The sequence below is a fragment of the Myotis nattereri genome (assembly GCF_964212035.1).
Source record: "Myotis nattereri genome assembly, chromosome: 17".
In the NCBI taxonomy this organism is placed as follows: domain Eukaryota; kingdom Metazoa; phylum Chordata; class Mammalia; order Chiroptera; family Vespertilionidae; genus Myotis; species Myotis nattereri.
Window position 1 is genome coordinate 39,933,536 of NC_138092.1, and position 22,822 is coordinate 39,956,357.

At 42.8% G+C, this 22,822-nt stretch overlaps 1 protein-coding gene across 7 annotated transcripts in view; it reads right to left on the reverse strand.

Moving 5' to 3' along the window:
* The window catches only part of STAU2 (staufen double-stranded RNA binding protein 2), a 226,977-nt gene that overhangs the window by 144,045 nt on the left and 60,110 nt on the right, over nucleotides 1–22,822 (reverse strand). For all 7 annotated transcript variants that reach the window (XM_081111012.1, XM_081111015.1, XM_081111010.1 and 4 more), the window contains 4 exons: nucleotides 10,466–10,625; nucleotides 8,736–8,843; nucleotides 5,623–5,835; nucleotides 573–710 (listed from right to left, as the gene is read on the reverse strand). In XM_081111012.1, the coding sequence (XP_080967138.1) occupies nucleotides 573–710; nucleotides 5,623–5,835; nucleotides 8,736–8,843; nucleotides 10,466–10,625 (619 nt within the window). The remainder of the gene's footprint in view (nucleotides 1–572; nucleotides 711–5,622; nucleotides 5,836–8,735; nucleotides 8,844–10,465; nucleotides 10,626–22,822) is intronic.

The window sequence follows — 22,822 nt, forward strand, 5'->3', positions numbered from 1 at the left end:
AGGAGGAGGGCATTTTGCTAGTCCCCGCCCATCTGTCAATCCACGAGCAACCCCACTCCAGTTTCCTGGGCTGCACAACACCGCAGTTCAGACTCTCAGCAATTCTGAGTCCCTCGGTCCTCACCGTGATTAGGGAGACAGCCAGCTCTCTCTTTTCCTAATTTTCCTGCAAACCCAAAGTTCACGCTCTTGGCCCTGCTCCATCTCCATGCATCCTTCTCAATTTTGTTTCTAATTCCGTCTGTCTCCTCGTCCCAGCAGTTAACAGGCTCGGGCTGCACACAGTACCACAGTAAGACAGAGACCAGCCTTCTGTTTGATACTCTCTGGGCCAAACAACCTGCGTGAACTCAGTCCCTTCAAAACTCTTCTGTCTGTTCTAACATGTCCTTGACGCTTGAATGTGTCAACCAAGTTGAGGAATCAATGCTGGGAGGGTAAACAGTGCCATTAATTAATAGCGCTATGAATCCCTAGCCGGCCTTTCCCCCGTATCTCTACTCTGACCTGAGGGTTTCTAGATTTTTTTCAATAGTTAAAAAAAACTCTTCTCGTATAAAAGTTAGAAATACCTGCATCACGAACTCCCGACGTCGCGGCATTCCTCTCTCTGAAAGCAAAACATAGTCTGGCTCCTTTTCCTTCTTGGCCTGTTGAATTTGAGCCAGGCGGCTAATGGGGTTCATTCCTTGACCATATTCTGGTCCAGCCTAAAACACAATGTAAGAAAAATGTCAAAACATGCTTGTAAAACCTGTTATTGGATCCTTAAAGTGGTTCTCCTCTCCTCCCCTACACCCCAAAACCGTGACTGGAGAAGATAAATGAGAGTCATTTATAAAGATTTATGAAGGAAAAGCGTAAAACGGATCTGAGACTAAGGCGTGTATGGGATTTAGGGCTCAGGGGTATTACCAATAAACTGGGTCAACTATTCTGCTTTTAAATTCTTCAGTACAGCTTCTTCACACTTCTGTTCATCAAGAAAGACCAAAAGAATAGAAGATCACAAGACATGAACTGGGAAGAGATATTTGCAATACCTGTAACTAAAAAAGATAAACCCGGCAGCCAAAATATATTTTTTAAAGCTCAGAAAAAGTATTAAGAAAAATACAATCTAAAAGAAAAATGGGCAAAAGACATGAAAAGATATTTAACAGATGGAACACTTATAAAAATATAATCAATCTCATTAGGACTTGAAAATGTATATTAAAATCACAGTGAGATGCTATTTCACACCCATTAATTTAGAGAAAATTCAGAAGCCTGACAGCCCAAATGGTGAGGATGAGGAGTAACAGAAGCTTATACCATGATAACGGTAATGGACAATGTGTAGTAAAGCCAAAGACGGCCCCTGCACTCCCTAGTAGCATTTTCATCATCATGTACTATATACCCTAGAAAACAGATGCCCATAGGTGCTAGCTCCAATGTTCAGGAATAGCCAGGGCTGCATTATTTGAAATAGCAAAACAAAACAAACAAAAACCTGAAAACAACCTAGACATTCATCAAAAGAACTATGTAAATTATAGCACGTTCATACAATGGTTTGACGTAGGGCAGGGACAATGAACTAAGTATTGCTACATGCATCAAGATAAATGAATTTCAGGAGAAAAAAGATGGATGTTGAGGGAGAAAAGCAAACACAGAATACATATAGTATGATGTAATTTATGGAAAACCCACTAAAACTACAAAACACTGCTGAGATTAAGTAAGATTTTAATAAATGGACAGACATGCTCACAGGTCACAAGACTCAATATTGTCAAATATGTTAATTTTCCTCAAACTGATCTCTCAAGTCATTGCATTCCCAATCAAAATCCCAGCAGGCTTTTTTTGGTAACAATTAATAAGCCAATGCTAAAGTTCATATGGCAACGGACAAGACAAATAACCAAAACAACTCTGATAAAAGAACAAAGTTGGAGGACTCAAACTCTCTGATTTCAAATTCACTACAAAGCTATGGCACAAAGACAGAATGTGTACAATCAGCATAAAGACAGACCAATGAAACAGAAGAGTGTCCAGAAACAGATCCACACATATGCAGTCATCTGGTTTTCCACAAAAGTGCAAAAGCAATTCAGTGGATAAAGGATAGTCTTTTCAACCAATGGATTTAGAACAAGTGGAAATTCATATGCAAAAAAAATTTTTTTTTCAACCTGTACTTTATACCATTTTTTTTAACTTGTAAATTGATTTTTAGAGAGAGAGGAAGAAAGAGAAAGAAAAACATCAATGTGAAAGAAAACTACTGATCGGCTGCCTCCCACCACTCCCAACCCCCACCCCCCCAGACCAGGGATCAAGTTCACAACCCAAGGAATGTACCCCAACTGGGAATTGAACCAGCAACCCCTCAAGTGCACAAGACGATGCCCAACCAACTGAGCCACACTGGTCGGGTTTTCAAAAATTAACTTAAAATGGCTCATAGACTTAAATGTAATATCTAAAACTGTAAAACTTCCAGAAGAACATACAAGGGGAATTTCTGTGACTTGGGTTGCATGACAATTTCTTAGATACAACACCAAAAATCACATTCCATAAAAATAATAACAATGACAATAAATTGGACTTCTTTGAAAATATTAACTTCTGTTCTTTAAAAAATGCAAATCACAGGCTTGGAGAAAATATTTGCAAACTGTGTATTTGATAAAGAGCTTGTATCCAGAATATATAAAGACTTCTCAAAATTCACTATTAAATGTATTATTTTAAATGGACAACCAGGCCCTGGCCAGGTGCTCAGTTGGTTAGAGAATCGTCCTGATGCAACAAGGTTGTGGGTTAGATCCTGTCAGGGCACATACAAGAATCAACCAATGAATGCATACCTCAGTGGAACAACAAATGGATGTTTCTTGCTCTCTCCTCCTTTTTTCCTTCCCTCCCTCCCTCACTCCTTCTTTCTCTCTCTCCCTTCCTGTCTATAAAAATCAATTTTTTGAATGGGCACTCACATTTTTCTAGGTGGGCAGAAGATTTGAACAACACTTCACAGGCTCATGTGCTACTAAACTCATGGACACAGACAACAGTGTGGTGACTGCTGGGGGAGGAGGTGGAAGTGGTGGAGGAGGGCCTGGGTGAGGGGGCGATAAATGATGGTGGACAGACTTGACTTGGGGTAGGTGAACATAAAATACAGTGTACAGATAATGTGTTGTAGAGTTTCACACCTGAAACCTGTATAATTTTGTTAACCAGTGTCACCCCCATAAATTCAATAAAAAGAAAAAATAAATAATTACAAGATGACACTTTTAAAAAGACCATTCGATGTCCAGAGTACTTGCACGAAGGCCAATTTCAAACCAACTGTACTAGTTCAGGTGAGAGTCCATTGTGACTTAGACCAAAGGGGAGCAGAGGGAGGGAAGGAAATGGACCAACTTAAGAACTCTGTAAGGGAGGGCCCCAATAGGGCATGATGGACTGGGCGTGAGGCGTGAGGGAGAAGAAAGGACCCCAGGTGCCCGTTTCAGCAGCTGCACGGTGGTGCCGGTCACTGATGAGGAATGCTGGAGGGGAACGCGATTTAGAAGGGAACATGGAGTTTTGGACACGGAGTTGGAGGTGCCTGTGAAATATTAAGTGAAGATGTCCAGGCAGCAGGGTAGAGTACAAAAGAGTATTTGAGAATCATCCACATAAAGACGGAATTGAAGCCTGGGGAGGGGGAGTATGGAGTACGACGCCCAGGGCGAGGGTAAGAGAGAGGATGAGGGCGACAATACTGCAACGGTTAGGGGAACGTGAGAAGAGAGAAAAGGGAAATTTTTAGTTTTGGTAAAACCCTGGTTTCCCCTTTTATTTACATACCAAACAATAAAGATTAAGTAAATCAGAAGGACTGATGAGAAAAGACAAACACAGACAATAATTTATGAGTCTAAGATTGAATACCAATGACAAGGTAAAGGGAAGCTTTACGTCTGGCGTTAGAAGAGGTGGCCTAGTTCATGAAGATGTGCAAACGACTGTCCTGCAATGGCACCTTGCCTCTCTTCTTGCTTAATTTGCCTCTTTCATCAGAATGTCTTCTGTGCCAGAGGTACTGTTGTTGATACAGATTCCAAAGACAAAGGACCAGATGCACAAATGCACTCAGATAATAAGGGCGTTCTGGAAAAGCTAAGAGTGACTGGTCTCTTCCCTTCGCTGAAATGAACTACCAGCACCCTTGACGATGAGGTTATTCCTTGGCTACCAGCTCTTACACTGTCACTCTACAAACCAGTAAGGACAGAAACTCTTATCAGAAAGCCTTCTTTGCAGTCTCATCTTAGAGAAGAAAACATTAAAACAGGATACAAGCCCAAAAACACCATCAGGGAGTCTTACGTTTTTAACTCTACAGAGTAACTCAAAAGGAGTTCCCAAGCAACCAGTTTCAAATGGGCTCTTCAGTCACGTGACTAGACCCGACCCCTGACTCTGCTACCGAATCTTGGGTGAGCTTCTTAAACACCAAGGACCTCGTCTGCGAAACAGGGGTAGCACCTACCTCACGGACTGACTGAGAGAATCCAATGAGACAACGTGACAGTTTTATTCTTTCTTAAAAGTCAAGGCAACTCATCCACAGATATTTTCTCTACTTCTATTGCGTATAAAGAAGTGTAGACCCGCCCTGACCAGTTTGGCTCAGTGGATAGAGCGTCGGCCTGCAGACTGAAGGGCCCCAGGTTCGATTCCGGTCAAGGGCATGTACCTTGGTTGCGGGCACATCCCCAGTGGGGGGTGTGCAGGAGGCAGCTGATCGATGTTTCTTACTCATCGATGTTTCTAACTCTCTATCCCTCTCCCTTCCTCTCTGTAAAAAAATCAATAAAATATATTTAAAAAAAAAGAAAAGTGTAGACCCTAGATGTATAAGACATGTGAGGAAGCGACAAAAATGCTAAAAACCAAGGTACCATGTGAACAGACAGAGTCAGACATAAATAACAATATTTAATACTTATTGGGTGCTTATTATTTGTATTATTAATAAACACCAAGTCCCACACACACACAGTGCTTCCCATTCACTAGCTGCTGCTCCTGTCACAGGTCGGCATTATTCATACCCCGCTCCCCATATCCTTACCCATTTCAGATGTCCTAAGAAGACACTATGTACAGCAGTGTGGTGTAGAGATCAGAGCAGTTCCGCGACAGGTGAATAAAAGTGAACACGCGACAGGTGAATAAAAGTGAACAAATGCTTTGGATGTGTTAGGGGTAACATCCTCTACCTTACACAGTCCTGATGAGAATTACACTAAAGGTGATCATGGATGGGAAAGTGTTTTATAATAAAGCATTCTATACTAAAGGTGATCATGAACAAGAGAGTACTTTGTGAGCCATAAAAAACTGTCCGTATGTAAGGTACTGTTGGATGAACAAACACAGGTATGCAAGTGTCTGAAAAGCAAAACACAATTGTTAACTGATTTAGAGTCACGTGCCCAACCCTGACTCTGGGACTGTTTATAATCCATAGGTTGAGACGCCTGCCCTGTGGGGAAACTTTTCCCCCTATAGTTACCGGAACATTCACACAGTAAAACTGACTCATGTTCATAAGCACACACTTACTTTGACTATGGTTTTAGGGCGTTTTTTAAAAAACAGTTTTGGCTTTTCAACCACAGGAAGAGGCGGGAGTTTCTTAAGCTCCTGTAAGACGGTGGTCGCAGCGCGCTTCTTGGAGAGCTTTTTGCTATTTCCCTCGCCTTCCGCAGAGAACTCTCCCACGGACACCCGTGTAACAAAGCTCTTCATATGTGGTGGTCCGCTCTCTTTAATGACCTACAAAGTACAAATACAAAAGTAAATAACAGACAGGTACACTCAGAATGTGTCCTTATAGCATGGATCTTTCTTAATGGTCCTATCATAATCAAAATAGAAGTGAAGAATGATGCCAAAATTATAGGTTTCTTTAATAAACCTACTAGAAAGGTATTATATAAGAACTATTCAGTTACAATATTTACAATGCGTAAGAGACTGAAGTTGGAGGAACAGAAATCTAAGTAAACACATTCAATTCACACTCAAATTTATTTTTTCTCCATTTTAAAACAGGCAATTCTCATTATGGTTACCATCTTTTCTTTTCAAAAGTAATTTTAGCCCAGCCAGGATGGCTTGTGGTTGAGCGATGACCTATGAACCAGGAGGTCAGGGTTCAATTTAGGTTAGGCCACATGCCTGGGTTGCAAGCTCGATACCCAGTAGGGGGTGTGCAGGAGGCAGCCGATCAATGATTCTCTCTCATTATTGACGCTTTTATCTCTCTCTCCTCCCTTCCTCTCTGATATCAGTAAAAATATGTATTTTTTAAAATCTTGTTTTATGTTGATAGTATTATAGACATCTCCTATTTTCTTCCAGTGATTACTCATTTCTTATAGAACAGAAAATTAAGAACGGAAAACACATCCGTTACATTAGGTGCACAGGGCACTGAAAATGATGCGTGTAAGGTATCGCATTTTCTCTGGAAGAATACGTTCCTGGAGGATGGGGACCACGTCTTAAGGGAGTTCTACCAGCCATCCCGCATGCTGCATGGGCAAGCCACTCGAAAATAACCTATTTTTGACATAAACCTTCAAAGGTTGTTTTATAGAAAGGAAAGTTTACTCTCCGACATGATCTTTAAAAGGTTAGTCGATATGCCATAAAAACTCCTCGCTTCCTAGGGTTATGGATTGTGAATCTGTCAGCTGTGGATGCTCCCAAACCCTGTACCAATGTGCTCACTTAAAGTAAGACAACTTTTGAGGAAAGATGCCTCTCCAAACCTGAGTGCTCAAAACTTCCGTCTCCTTCACAGTTTTAAGCTATAAAAGGTACCCTACTGAGTTAAACAGTTTCCTATTTAACAGCATATTAAAAGTTTGTCTTTTAATACTGGATGCCAATGAGGAAAAGAAAGCAATAGTTCAGTAATTAAACAATGCTAGGGATAAGGAACTTATGATAAGCATGCTTTCCAAGTAATTTAAGTTTACTAGTTGAAATACCAAAACTGTTTATTTTAACCACTTTATTGGCCATCCTCCTGAATTAAAAAACAACAACACACAATATAGGTCCAGAGGTATGGATGCATGGAACAAAATAACAGATTCCAGTGGGAAAGGGAGAGGGGTGTTAAGAGGAAGGGAACAGGTAGAAATTAACCAAAGAGCATATATGCACAACCCATGGACACAGACAATTGCATGGGGAAGGCGGGGGTGGGCGGGGGTGGGCGAAGCGGGGTCAAAGGGAGAAAATGGGAGAAAACTGTACTATAATACTGTCAACAATAAAATACAATGTGAAAAATAAATAAACAGCAAACACCTATATGATGTACTGACTTAATAGAGAATACCAAATAGTTATTAACCTTTTATTGCTGGCATAAGGTCACCATTCGAACATCAAATATTCTTAGAGGCCGCCAAGGGCTTCTAAGACTGATAAAACTGTCCCTATTCACTGTAGCCTTTAAGGCCCAAATCCAGTAGTTTCCAAGTCTATGCAATTACTTTGATGGGCTTTCCATCTGTCCCTATCATTTCTTGCTGGGCCTAATAACCCCTCCAGTGCATTCTGCCCCTGCCTGCCCCAGGGCGCTGCTTTCCATCTGCTGCAGGCGGACATAAGGCAGCCCCATTTGCAGGAATTGTGTCTGAGAAGAAAGCAAACAGGTTCTCAGCCGAGGTTAGTCGATCCGGATCGTGAGTTAAAAGTGGGAGCTCTCTAGTGCTGAACGTCACCCCAATTTGAAGGAGGACACTCCACGACCGTGTCAGCTTATGTCTTGGGTTTTGCCTATTTTCTAGGTATTTGAGTTGCAAAATTAGAAACCTCTTAAAATAGAAGGAATTATAATACTGAAAATGATTTTTCCTATTTTTAATGTCACACAATTTTATAAATATTTCTGTCACCTATTTATCTAGTTGCAAAGTAGACAGCTGCTTACTTAGTGGCTTAGTAAAATGTAAACATATTTTGGCAAGTACAGAAGAAACTGGATATGAATGCGTGTGTCACTAAATACTAACTTGGATATTTTCAATTTGATCCTATTAAAAACACCGAACCCTCTAGAGCAGCGGTTCTCAACCTGTGGGTCGCGACCCCTTTGGGGTCGAACGACCCTTTCACAGGGGTCACCTAAGACCATCGGGAAACACATATATAATTACATATTGTTTTTGTGATTAATCACTATGCTTTCGTTATGTTCAATTTGTAACAATGAAATTGGGGGTCACCACAACATGAGGAACTGTATTAAAGGGTTGTGGCATTAGGAAGGTTGAGAACCACTGCTCTAGAGCACTACAAATTAACTTACAATGAGAAAATAAACTTTACGAGGAAAATTGAGATATATATACAGATGGCTCAATACGGAAAAGTGAAAGAGGTGAGGAGCCTGGCCAGTGTGGCTCGGCAGCTGAGCATCAACCCAGGAACCAAGAGGTCGCCGTTTCGATTCCTGGTCAGGCACATGCAGGAGCCCATGACATTCTGTAAGTTCTTCTCTCCCTGGGGCCTACATCATGGCCGGACAGAGTGTGACCACAGGAAGCACCGCACTCTCTCAGGACACGAGGATACCCGCTCACTTCACTTAGCTGGTTGCTTATCTGAGTTAGTGAGGAGCAGGAGTGAGGGTGGGAAGCTCTCTGAGCACATACCTCGAAACTGACGGGCATATTTCGCTTCAGAGCAATTTCAAACACTAAGCTGATCTCAGATTTATTGGCGTCTTTGTCATCATCCATTTCTTTTCCGGATTCGCCATTCTAAATCACAAAAAACAGGACGGCAATGAGTCTTCACTTTGGAACACACTTCGCACACAGTCTACAGTAAGGAGGCCCATCTAACAGAAAATACAGTAGGAGACAGAAACCCCAGACTGATCCTGTGGAGTCCCTGTAAGCCAGCGGTTCTCAACCTGTGGGTCGCGACCCCTTTGGCGGTCGAACAATCCTTTCACAGGGGTCACCTAAGACCATCCTGCATATCAGATATTTACATTACGATTCATAACAGTAGCAACATTACAGTTAGGAAGTAGCAACGAAAATAATTTTATGGTTGTGTCACAACAAGAGGAACTGTATTTAAAGGGCCAGAAGGTTGAGAACCACTGCATAAGCACAGCAGGCAAGAGCTGCTCTGAGGCTCTTTGTTGTTTGACTTTTCACTTTTTCCCCTCAAAGGAGAATAAATGCTAAGCGTGGAAGTCTTTTACTCAACCATACACCAATTTGAGTTTATCCAGTTCTCTCAAAATCTCTATCCAGCCCAACCAGCATGGCCCAGTGGTTGAGTATCAACCTATGAACCAGGAGGTCATGGTTCGATTCCCAGTCAGGACACATGCCTGGGTTGCGGGCTCGATCCCCAGTGTGGGGTGTGCAGGAGGCAGCTGGTCAGTGATTCTTCTCATCACTGATGTTTCTATCTCCCTCTCCCTTCCTCTCTGAAATCAATAAAAATATATATATTTTTTAAACCTCTATACACACACACATGCACACTCTTGTACACACAGTACCTCCACTGGTGTTATGATACGGCACCTTCTACGAAAACTAAGCTGTAGAAATAAGGGATGCAAACCAAGACTCTGGAGCTCCGCGTCTGGCCCTGGCACCAATTCACTTATTTAGCACATGCTTCTGGAGGGAGGACCCCAGATACGCTGGACGTAGTGTAAGTAACAGAGATAAAGGGAGGGGTATCCTTCGCCAGGAGGCTTGCGATGTAGTGGGAAAACAGATAGATGCCCTAATGAACGTGTCCAGGAGAAAACTACCTAAGTCTGCCATTAACCAGACCAGCCTCCGCGAGGTGTGGGGAACTGTAGAGACGGAACTGTGTGGTGTGAAATAACTAAGAGAGCTCAGTAAGAAGAGGACTCAGACACATGCCTGAGCTGGAGATACTCTTCTGAAGTCAATAGAGAAGGCAGCTGAAGCCATGAGAAGGGGCCAACAAAAGCCTCGATATCCTCAATCGTAAAATTAGGTAGGACTGGAAATATCCATAATAATCTCCTCCACTTTAAATTCTTCCATTCCAAATCAACACAACACAATTCATGCTCAATAAATGTAGCAATAAACTCAAAGTAAGTGAATGTTATTTCTCATCCTTGTCCACATTCCCAGCTCCTGAGCTGCCTGGGAAGTGCACTCCATTGGTGAACCCAAGTTCTCAAAGGCAAGGTCATCCTGGCAAGGACAAGTCCAGGACAGTAGACAGGTAATCCATCTCAGAAGCAAATTAACAGAGATCGCCACTCTCCTCTTCCTTCCTATCAGGAGATTATTTCTTTGTTTGTGAAAATGCACGCATTTGTCTTTTGGATCACCGCCCGGGGACCTAGAGAGCGAGCGGCCCCGCAGCAGCACACCTGAGAGGACTTCTCGGGAATGGGCTCGTTCTGCAGCGCCTGGAGCGCCTTCATGGCGGCGTTGTGTCTAGCAGCTTGTCGAGTCTTCCCTTCCCCAAAAAACTCATTGTTTCCTACAGTCAGCTGAACGTAAAAGATCTTAGGCATCGGGCAATGATACCTAAAGAAAAGAAAATAGGAATGTTAGTCCGATAAAATCACTCCATAATCAGGTTTGTTTTGTTTAAAGTGATATAACGCGCTATGCCCTCGTATGAACCCTAATCAAATTTTAACTTCAAGCTTCAGACAGATTTTGATGGGAGTGGGCCAATGGTCTGGTGCTGAAGGCCGGGGAGCCACCGCAGAGGATAGCGAGGAGCAAGGCCATTCTGGTGACAACAAGCAGACTATTGTGCTTTCAGCAGATCATTATGATGAGAACTTAAAGGGCAGAGAGGTGGAGTTACTCCTCCAAAGTGATAATATATACTTTGCAAAGAAATAAGATCAGATTCAACATCAAAAAGAATAGGGAGTTTAACCCAATTTGTAGGTAGAAAGTATAATAAAAAAATGTATTTAAGGTAAAGATTTTGGCAGGTTTGAGTTGAATGAGCCTAAGGTAGAGAAGAGCTACTGACGAGCTGCAGTGATGTGGACTTGAGACAATAAAAGAGGGTGTAAGAAGAAAGAACAAACCTAGAAGACATCAAGAAGAAAAATATTAAGGTGATATGCAATAAAATCCATCAACACAGCAATTATTTGACAGGGGAGCATGACAATGACACACATTGAAGTGGAGCAGACAAGAAATAAGGTAAATATGCAAAACATAGTATGTTAGAGACACCTGTTAAACAAAGAGGCCACGGTTCAGACGTGTCAGGGAGGTGGGTGTTAGATGGGGTGGCCAGGGAGGGCCTCACTGAGATGACAGCTGGGTAAAGACCTAAAATAAGTGAGGGAGGAAACAGTGCAGATCCCCTAGGACGCTGCAGCGGAAGCAGACAATGTCAAGTGCAAAGGCCCTGAGGCAGCAGCACGCCACGCACGGTCAAGTACCTCAGAGGATGGTCATCTTCTTAGAGTCGAGGGAGAGAGGAAAGGGAAGCCGCGAGATAAGAGGAGGTAGCCAAGGTCGGTTAGGGACGTCCTTAGAAATCGCTGTAAGGACTTGACTTCTACTCATGGAGTGAAATGGCCACCACCAGAGAAGTGACATGACGTGGCTCACATTTTTGAAGGATCATCTGACTACTACGTAGAGAACAGACTATAGGGAAGGATGGTAGAAGCCAGGAGATCTATTAGGAAACTCGCGCGCAATAACACGGGAAAGATGACCGAGGCCTGAACGAACGTGACAGCAGAAGAAGTGACGAGAGCAGTGGGTTCCAAGTGAATTCCAAAAGTAGAGAGACAGGGTTTGCCCAAGAACTGGCTACGGAATAGGAGAGCGGAGGAGGCAAGGAAGGGGATTGCTGGAGGGCAGACGTCAGCCGCTCTGGTTTGAAGGTGTGAAGTTTTTAGGCCTGTTAGACATCCACATGGAGATGTCCAATGGACAGTTGGATTTATGAGTCTAGACTCTAGAAAAAGAGGTCCAAGGTGGGAATAAAATTTGGGAATCTTCAATGTATCGCTGGACGTTAAAGCCAGGCAGGACTTGAAAGCCAGACAGGAAATCCAGGGAGGCAGGGTGTCCTCCTTTCTGGAAGCCAAGTGGGAAAGTCTATCATGGAAGAGCGCGGGGTTGAGTGTCAAACGCTACGCACAGGTCAAGTCAGATGAGTGAGCAAAACTCACAGGACTGATTTGGATGGAACGGTGCGTTATAATAATGCTGAAAACTGAAGCGCAAAATCACTCCAGTGCGGAAAAATGTCTGTATTCCAGCAAAAAGAAGTCCAGTGGATGCCCTCGTCCTTTCAGATGGCGAGTGGACATCCATGGAGCGGTGCGCTATATTCGACCTGAGACCAACTGCGCAGCGCTCATCCCGTAAGGATCTGCGGGCAGATGGGACTCATGGTGAAGGTTTCCTGCAGGTGCCGGGCGAGCGTGTGGGTCGGCACTGACCCCGCAGCTGTGGGAGGCTGGCACTAACTGAAACCATGTGAGTGATGAGCACCTGGAAAAAGAAAGCAGAAAGGAACCGAGAAAGAGCCTGAGGCTGGGCTCTGATTCATGCCGGTGATCAAAAGGCAGGGGAAATAGTAGACGGCAGTGAAGGCGATGAAAGCAGCCGCAATCAGAAAAGAAACAACACCCGTCAGGGAGGCAATTAGCAGTGGAGAGAGCCAGAGTCTGAGGAAGGAGGGAGAAATCGCTGTTTTAAATTCTTAGAGTCAATTTTCTTGGCCCGCAGTTTTCCCATTAATTTCTTTTAAGATAAAGTATTTTTAAATGTGTTTTATTATGTCATACCTTCTCATTTTTAATTGGCAAAGATGAAAAAGTTAAAGGAAGAAAAAAAATTACTTGTCGTAACAGACTATTTTTTTAAAAACATGCAAAGACTCAAAAGCATTAAAACCACACTTTTTTTTCTCTTTGATTCCAATAACTAGTGTAGTAAAGTGCAATCTCCTGTTACCTGTTTCATTTTTAATTATTTTAATGCAGAAATTTGGACAGACTAATAGGATGGATGCAGGTGATTTCTGTGTCCCACAAAATTCATTTTCCCACCTCTTCAGAACTTGATGCATGTTTTGTTTGTTTTAAATAAGAGCACTTCACTAATGGGAGAACTAAGTTAACACTTAGAAAGTTTTAAGAACAGGTGAGACAGAGCAGAAAGATTTGAAGGGTCTTCAAGATTTTTTAAATATGTTTTTATTAATTTGAGAGAGAGGGGGAGAGGGATAGAGAGATAGAAACATCAACGATAAAAGAGAGACACAGATCGGCTGCCTCCTGCACGCTCCCAACTGGGGATCAAGCCTGCAACCTGGGCATGTGCCCTGACCAGGAATCAAACCAGGGACCTCTTGGTTCGTGGGTTGACGCTCAACCACTGAGCCACACCGGCCGGGCTCGATGCATGTTTTAAACTGGTTCCACTACCGACCGAGCCTTTTTTTTTTTTTTTTAATATATTTTATTGACTTTTTACAGAGAGGAAGGGAGAGAGATAGAGAGTTAGAAACATCGATGGGAGAGAAACATCGACCAGCCGCCTCCTGCACATCTCCCACTGGGGATATGCCCGCAACCCAGGTACATGCCCTTGACCAGAATCGAACCTGGGACTCCTCAGTCCACAGGCCGACGCTCTATCCACTGAGCCAAACCGGTTTCGGCCCGACCGAGCCTTTTAAAACAGACAACCTGAAATCAGAAATGGACTCCTGAGGTCTTACGCGGCCAGCCCTCCCCGTGGAGGGAATGTTTACAGTCAATTACACACTGCTGAAAGCAGAGGTCCGCGAGTGGAATGCGAGCAGACCTTCAACTACAGGAGAGGGAGTGGGCGCCACTGTAATCACTCTGGCCTGCTGACAATTACAAAACCCATTTCGGTTTGCCACAGAGACAAACAAAATTTCTGTTCATTATAACTTTACTGGAATATGATGTCATCACACATAGCCATACTGAAACAATCTGCTGACTTTCTAACCAAAATATTAATTGTACACTAAAGAGCCCTTGGGGCCTCTTCCCTTTTGGCCATCAAGCATGGCTCTGTGTGTGCGTAGTATGTGCGTGCATGTGGATACATATGTATATATAAACTATACCACAGAAGTATCAGAGGGAAAATTAGGTACGTTGTGTTCTGAAACATTCTAGTGCTAACAACAGGAAATACCGAAACCGGACGCCTGACTAGTTGCATTCCCTTCTCACTCCGTCCCCTGACTTAACAATGGTTCTTAATAACCTACCCCACGTGGTCTGAATAACTCAGAGATCGCATCTCCTCATATCATCACGACAATTAAGATTAACCAGAACACTCTCATTAATAGCCCCCAGATTGAACTATAGGACGGACAATGCGAAATGCTGTGTGTGTGTGTGTGTGTGTGTGTGTGTGTGTGTGTGTGTGTTACGTCCTACTCTCTAAATATTTGTTTCCTTTGGTAAAGACACACTCCAAGTGTATTAACTTTAAAGCGATGTGCTAATTAATGGAGTTCCTGTTTCTATTTTTATTTCAAACATTAAGCTCACTTTTTTGGTAAAGTAGGTATGGTAAGTGACAAACATCTTTCTGCACATTTTTTATTTACCTAAGCTTACACTGCTATTCCTGAATGCTTTTTCTTAATTAGAATGTTGTGGCCAATGCTTAGATCCCCACAGTGATTACTGTGAAAAGATGAGCCAGGAAAACGCACCCACCCAAGCTATTAAAGTTTCAGGGTCAAATGGGTTCTACCCACCAACCTCCAAAGTATACTATTTTGCAAAGTGTGACTCCACTTTCATCCATATCCATAGTACTGGTTTAAAATGCAGGTTCCTGCGCTCCGACCCTGGTCTGCTGACTCAGTTCCTGGGGATGAGACACAATCCTCACGCAAGGAACCGATGCCCCATAACCGTGCCACGTCCTGCAACACAGCTCCTGTGACTTGACTGCAAAATCTGTGCAGGCCAAGGGCCACACAGCCCTGCCTCAGAGCCACAGGCTCAGGTGCCTGTATCTCTTTCTCCTTAATCCTCACGGCAGCCTGGTGAGACAGACGTCCCCATGGTCACCTGGACAGGTAACAGAGTGGCTGGGAGTCAACCTCAAGTCTGCCTAACTTCAGAGCTCAGGGGACGCTTAAGGAGTTTCCTAGTGGCCTGTCACCCTCTCCACCTGCGTCCGGATTTGTCTTTTTAGGTGGCTGTGTCCTTGGCAGGCCAGGGCACCTAAGGCTTCTTTTCACACCTCAGGTCCCCTAACAGAATTCAGGAGGGTTTCACTGAACAGCTGCTGAAACCAAAAACTCTATGGTGAAACTCCAGGTTTTTACAGGATGTCAAGCCAACCAGGTTCAAACGGGCCCAACTGAGGGACCCAGCAAGAGTGACAAGTCAGAATAACGGCACCACGGGCCACAAGTCAGAATAACAGGCACCACGGGCCACAAGTCAGAATAACGGGCACCACGGGCCACATGGCCTGACCGCCCAAATTTGATCAAGGCTGCTGGTCAGGCCACTTTGTCCAAGCCTCTTTGTCCTCCGTCTGTTTCAAGCCTTACAAAACCTAAACACACAAATAAATTTTCAAATAAAAGCTTTCTTTTCTTTAGATCCCTAAAGTCTTTAGATTTGGTGTATCTTCAAGATATCACAAGTTGACACCAAAATAAAAAAAGGGAGCACACTCGGTTCCTCTGAATTACTATTTGGCATTCCTTAGACAGTTTTGCTTTGTTATTTGAGCAGCGGGAAGGTATTACATTCTTCTATAAGTATTCTTATTCTTGTATTTATTTCACTGTCAGTTACAACAACTTTCTATACCACGTCTTTGCCGTCTTCTCTAAAGTTACCTCATTAATGCCCTTTTTTTAACTTTTTTTTTCTTATTGATTTCAGAGAGAAAGGGAGAAGGAGAGATAAAAACATCAGTGATGAGAGAGGATCATTGACTGGCTGCCTCCTGCACGGCCCCTACTAGGGATTGAGCCCCAAAACCTAGGCATATGCCCTGACCGGGAATCGAACCATGACCTCCTGGTTCATAGGGCGACGCTCAACCACTGAGCCATACAAGCTGGGCAATGCCCTTTTCATAGACTCCTTCTATATCATCTTTCTAAACTAAAATCTGTGTATCCTCCCTCCCATTCTCCAACATCTCCACTTTCCCAAGTATCACTTTTACAAGGTGAGAAAGACATATTCCAAATAACATCAGGACTTTTAAAAACTGAAAAATAATTGCCTCGTTTTACTTGATAGCACCCTTCATACATCTCAGCACAGCTTATGTGTTCATATCTCTTCCACAGGTTTATGTCTAAAAATATAGGAAGATTCTATCTTCTGATCTAATAAGGAGAGGCTTTGGGTTTCTGTGTTTATTCCCAACGTTGACTGAAAACAGAAATGTCACTTAGTCTTTCTATCTCAGTTTACTTATCTGCAAAATATTTGCAGAATCTATGTTTAAAGAACCCTAAATGCCAAAACTTAGAATTCTAATGACATGTTGATTATTTTGACTCTTTGTACACTTTTTTGGCACTGCTAAGCATTCTTTTTCTTGCTGTAGAAAAATAATAGGTTTTATCAGAAAGCTATAAAACAGTCCTTGGCATCTTTTCAAAATTATATGTATATAAAATGTCTAGATAGGAGAGGGTTCTTTCTCTATTCACATCTATAAATTTTGAAAATATATCTTTTATGGGATCTAGATGTTAAGTCTCGAGGAATTTCAAAAATTAGGACCTATTAGAAGAGATTCGCAGGGCAGCTGAAAACAAGCTCTCAAAGACTCGTAAGGATCTTCTGTTCTGTTTGTAGGATGATTATAATTACGCTTGAAATGCCTCAGGGAAAATACAGGAAGATGTGCGCTTAGAGCTGGGACAGGGTGTTTCGAAGTGATGCAATTATAAGTGATGTTTTCTTTCACAATTCCACATTTTTTTTAAAAATAATACAATTGTACTATAGTAATAACAGGAAAAAAATGTTTAATCGAAGCAAGTCTAGTCCCTGTCCAAACAAATAAAGGTAAATCTAAGTCTAAAATGTAAATTGGATTAAGTGACATGACTTGTGAAAGACAGCCTCTGAGCCACAAGAGTAAATAATTTACACTGTGTTGCTGACACCAGCACCACAATAGGACCATGGAAAGCAGAGCGCGCTATCAAAGAGCCCATTGAGCAAACACACAATCACCACCCTCGATCCCACACTCGGATCAGCATAAACCTATTCTTGCCCCTTCCCTAAGTGAATATCTAGATAAACTGTCATCATCATCACCATGATTACAGCACAAGCGCACAAGGCACTCACTATGTGCCAGGCATTATTCCGAGCACGTTACACACTCATCTCCTTCAGTCGCCAGGACAGCCCCAAGGTCATTTTCCGCACGCGGCTATGAGGAACAGCAATGCTAACTAGGCTGCCCACTGGAGTCAGCACCTGCACCCAGGCAGTTAACATGCTTTTACCCTCTGCGCTCTGCTGCCTCTGCATGAACGGGGTGAGCGCTCTACAACGCAGAGCTGCCCATGGTAACTTGGGAAAAGCCAGGCCACACCTGGAACACCAAGGCCATTTGAGTCAAACTAGACACAGGAGCCCGGCCGGCATGGCTCAGTGGTTTAGCGTCAACCTATGAATCAGGAGGTCACGGTTCGATTCCCAGTCAGGGGGTGTGCAGGAGGCAGCAGGTCAGCGATTCCTTCTCATCACTGATGTTTCTATCTCCCTCTCCCTTTCCCTTCCTCTCGGACATCAATAAAAATATATTTTTTTAAAAACCACAACTAAACATAAGAGATCTGGCAGATATTGAAGAGCTCTGTAGGCTAGTGGTCACGTCTGTAGCCAAGGAGAATACCAGGAGCCCAGAAGCCCAGGAGACCGATTTGACTGTAGTCCTATTATTCTCTAGCTTTCCGTCTCATCTCCTAACTGGAGCCTGTGCTTAAACGTTAATGTTCCCATCAGAGAAATGTAAATCAAAGCCACAATGAGATACCACTTCACACCCACTAGGCTGGCCATAGGCAAACAAAAACAGAACACAAGTGCTGGCAAGGATGTTGGGAAAACTAGAATGATTATTCATTCTGGCGGGAAAATGGTGCAGCCACCATGGAAAACATTTTGGCAGTTCCTCAGAGTTAAATAAAGAATTACCATTTGACCCAGCAATTCTACTCCCAGATATATAAACCCAAGAGAAATTAAAACAGGTGTTGAAATGTATACACAAATGTTCATAGCAGCATTATTCATAATAGCCACACACAAAAATATGCAAGTAACCCAAAGGTCCATCAACTGATGAATCAATAACAAAATGTAGTATATCCACACAATGGAGTGGTGCACGGCCTTTCCCAGAAATGAAGTACTGACACATGCTACAATGTGGATGAACTTTGAAAATATGCTAAGTGAAAGCCAGACACGAAAGGCCACATATGGAAAGACTCCATGTAGATGAAATGTCCAGAACAGGTAAACCCATAAAGACAAAAAGTAGATTAGTGGTTGCCAGGGGCTGGGAAGAGGGGAAATGAGGAGTCATGGGGATGGAGGTGATGAAATGTTCTGAAATTAGACCCTGATAATGGTTGCACATCACTGTGGATGAAGTAAGGAACACTTTTAGATGGCTAAAATTGTGAATTTTGTTATGTTAATTTTACTGCAACAAAAAAGGAATTTTTAATGCTGCTGCTCCCTGGGGTTCAATCATCTGTTTCTCAAAGACAAGACTGTCTTCCTAGGCGATCTCAATTCTCCCTATTTGCAATCTTGGCAGACTCCCAGAAATTAGCCTCCCAAATTGGGGGGCAGGGCCGGGGACTAAGAGCATCCTCCCTCATCCACTCTCGGAAATTAATGAGCTGAAAAAATTAATGAGCTGATCTTCCTGCCCTTGACTGATTGACTGGGGGAGTATATGAATTCAATTAATTCAACAAATATTTATTAAAGGTCTAATTCCTACCTGGAAAACGTGTTCCAAGCAAGTGGGACAGCAAGCACAAAGGCCCTGGGGAGGTAACATATTGGGCGTTTTGGGGAGAAACAGCAAGTGTTCGTATACTGGGAAGCCAGGAGTCAGGGGCTGGGTGCTAGGAAACAGGTCTGAGAAGCATCCAGGCTGCAAATGAGAACTTGACGGCCACATTCGGTGGGAGCCCTGAAGGGTTTAAAGGAGGGAAGCGACGCGGTCCGACTAATACAGGTCTCTCACCGCTGTCTGCTCAAAACACAGGCCGGAGAGAGCAGGTGGCAGGCCACGGCAAGTCACCTCTGGGAACAGGAGACTGGGTGGCTAGACCACAGCGGGCTGCGGGCAGCGCTCCACGTCCACTGAAGGGCAGTGGCTGCTTCACGACGGAAGCCGTCAGCACGGCTGCTTTTCTGCAGCTTCCTGGGGGCAGCAGGAACCAGTTCCAGTTCTGCCCAGCACCCGTGGCCATTCAGGCTGAGTGACACTAGGAAACTCAGGAGTTAAGCGAGGCGAACACTGGTAGGAAACGAGCAATCAACGCCAGCGGAACAGCCCCCAGGAGCCTGGCAGGTTAGGAGAGGCTGCAAGGATCCCGGAGGCTCTGCTCAATGTCTTCCTGCAGCACCGGCCTCAGAGGACATCGCCCTGCCCTGCCCTGCCCCGCAGGGCAGGTGGCAGGGGCGGCAACGCATGCCTCCCGGGTGGTGGCTGACCTGCAGGGCAGTTTCCACTTGGCGACTGAAAAACAGGGTCCCTGGCAGAGCAACCTGGAGGGCTCCCCTTCCAGAGCGCGCGGCCAGCATCCCTCTGGGCACAGGCACGCATCGGAGACAGGTACACGGCACTGCGGACTGCGCCGTGGAAGCTGGTGCAGCGTGGCGGGCGATGGCATGGGAAGGTGGGTGCGTTCCGCAGGCAGCATTTCTCAACACCAACACGGTCCTCTCGGTGGGGCCCAGGAACACCTGTCATAATGCAGACTCAAGGCGGTGGACCTGGACTGTTCGGTGGAGTCCAGGAATCTACAGAATTACCACACCGTGGTGCATGCTGAAGTCTGGGAAGCACCTCTTTACAGGGGTCTTCTCCCCTTCCCTTGTGAATCTGAAGGCTTTGGGGTCCTGAATGTTCACTTTGTACCTTGTTGCCTCTAATAGGTTTTTAGTTGATTCTCTGCAATGTTCTAATCATATTTGATTTGCAAAAATTATCATTTTCCTACTTCTTTCCGCATTTTAATCCTTTTATTTTCACTAACTGTGTTGGTCCATACCTCCAAAAGAATAGTATGCAGCAGTTGAGAATGGACATTTTGCCTTGTTTCTTAGTTCAATGGCAAGCTAGTACATCCTCATTAAACACAATGCTAGCTACTGGGTTAGGTTGGATTAAGTTGGCTTGGGTAGTCTGAGTTGGGTTAGGGTTGGGTTGATTGGGTTGGCATGGGATGTGGAGGGGTTGAGGAAAGAATATATGTGTGTGCATCTATGGAGTATATAGTTTACAATGTTAAAGAAGTATTCAATTACTTATAATCTATTGTTTTCTAAAGTCATAAATGGGTTTTTAAATGTCTTTTCAGCATGTGTAGATAGTTAACAATTTTTACTTTTTATCTCCTAATCAGTGAGTTTCATTAATGTATTTTCTAATAGTAAAACAAATTTACATTCCTGGAATAAATCCCACTTGGTTATGGTGGTTCATCTTTCAATGTATTGCCAAAGTCTAATTAGAATTTCAATTAGAATTTTTCCTTTGATCTTCTATGAATAGTATTGACCTGAAGCTCTAACCTTTCTTGTTTTTTAAATTGGCATTGTTTAAAAAAAATAAAAATTAACTGGCATTGTTGAGCTACCCATGAAATTATTGATTGCCCAAAATAATTTGTTTTCTGTTTTTCAAAAGCTCAATAAAATTTTTCTGTGAATCCCTCCAGGCCAAAGACTTTCCTTCAGGATGGGGTGGAGGTGGAGACAGAGGGTGGAGGTGGGTGGGAGCCAGCTCTGTGTCCCCATACTTATCCTTTTCTATAGCAATCAGGGCTTTTTTTCTTCTTCTGAGGTCAGTTCTTTCCTACAAAATCACCCATTTCATCCAGGTCCTGAAAAAGTTTTCCAAGAATTGAACAAAGTAGTCCTTTGTGAGAAGTTTCATTTCCTGAGCATGTAGAGCTCCCCCACCCCCTTTATCAGACTATATATTTTGCATAGTTGTGCTTTAAAATCACATTTACCTTGATTAGAGTAGATATTTACATATTTTATTGGTTCTTCCTACAATCAAGATATTGGATTCCACATATTTTCATTATTCTTCTGTTTTCTAATTAGTCTATTTATGCATTATTTTCCGTCATAAAGAAATACAATGTTAAGATTTTAATACAGATTTACTAAATACTGTGTGCTAGTAGTCTAATGGCAGATTCCTAAGAAAATTATTAAAAATATAGCCTATTTTTTCCTTGCGTTGTAAGAAGATTCTCATTATTCAATTCCTTCAACAGTCTGTGACTGTCTGAGAAGGTTCTCTGAAAACCACTAAGTATTCAGAATCTCTCAAGTCCTTCCCAGCAAAAAAATGGGTCTGAAATTGGTTCTAGAAAATACTTAAGATGCTTCTGCTTCCTCATTCTCTTGAACGCAAAAATACATGTTTTCGAGAAGCTTAAATTTAAAAGAAATACAAATATCAGGTTATATTTTTAAAAGAGGCTTCTCGTCTTTTTTTGGGTAAATTAACTTTATAATGTCTAGAATATGAGAATCAAATGGATGATTGTGTTTGTACTGAAATCTTCCAAAAGCTTTATAAATTGTTTGCTTTGTTACAACGTCCAACCCAGACATCTACTCCAGTGCCTTTGCTGATCAGAATTAACTATCAACTTTGGATGCTTGCCCACTTCAAATACTCCCCAGAGTAACATGGAGACATTACATCAGTGGGATTACAGGAAGATTAATGTGCTTTGTTTGGAGATGCAAACAGTAATTATACTTATTGCATACTTCTAGTTTTGGGGTTTTCTTTTACCTGAATCTAAGTGAATCTAGCTGGACATTTGCATATAGTTTAATGATAACAATCATGTGTAGTTAACTGATATTCATTGGAATATAAAAAATTTACTTGGCATTTTCCCAGCCAATTGTTTTTACAGCTTGCCGTCACTTATGCATTAGCTACTTTCATAAAAAAGAGTTACATAAAGCAAATATTTTCATACTAAATCCCATTTTCCCACTGTTGCCCAATATTAACTCTTGAGTTGTGCTTCTGCAGGAAAATGTTGGCGTCAACACATCATAAAAATTATAATTAAACATTTAAACGTGTATGCCCAGGAATCGGTACATTTAATCAATTATTTTACAAACTACATTTTATCCTCTCACCTGCAATAACAATCAAATGGATAAGCATTTTGCTTCATATTCCCACAATCATTAGAAGGACATGTATCTTTTTTAAATGCAGTTTTGGGTGACTTCCTCGGCACTGAAACTAGAAATATATAATTTTTTAGCAGGACTGCCACATAGAGGAGATATGTGGTCAGATTCAGGCAATGCAAGTAGTCTCAAATGATTGATAATAATCATGTAAAGGTCTCAGAAATGTCTTCGATTAGTTAATACCCTTTATCATAATCCACACCAGAGGGCTTACTGGAGTTACACAGAGCCTTAGGGGCCGAC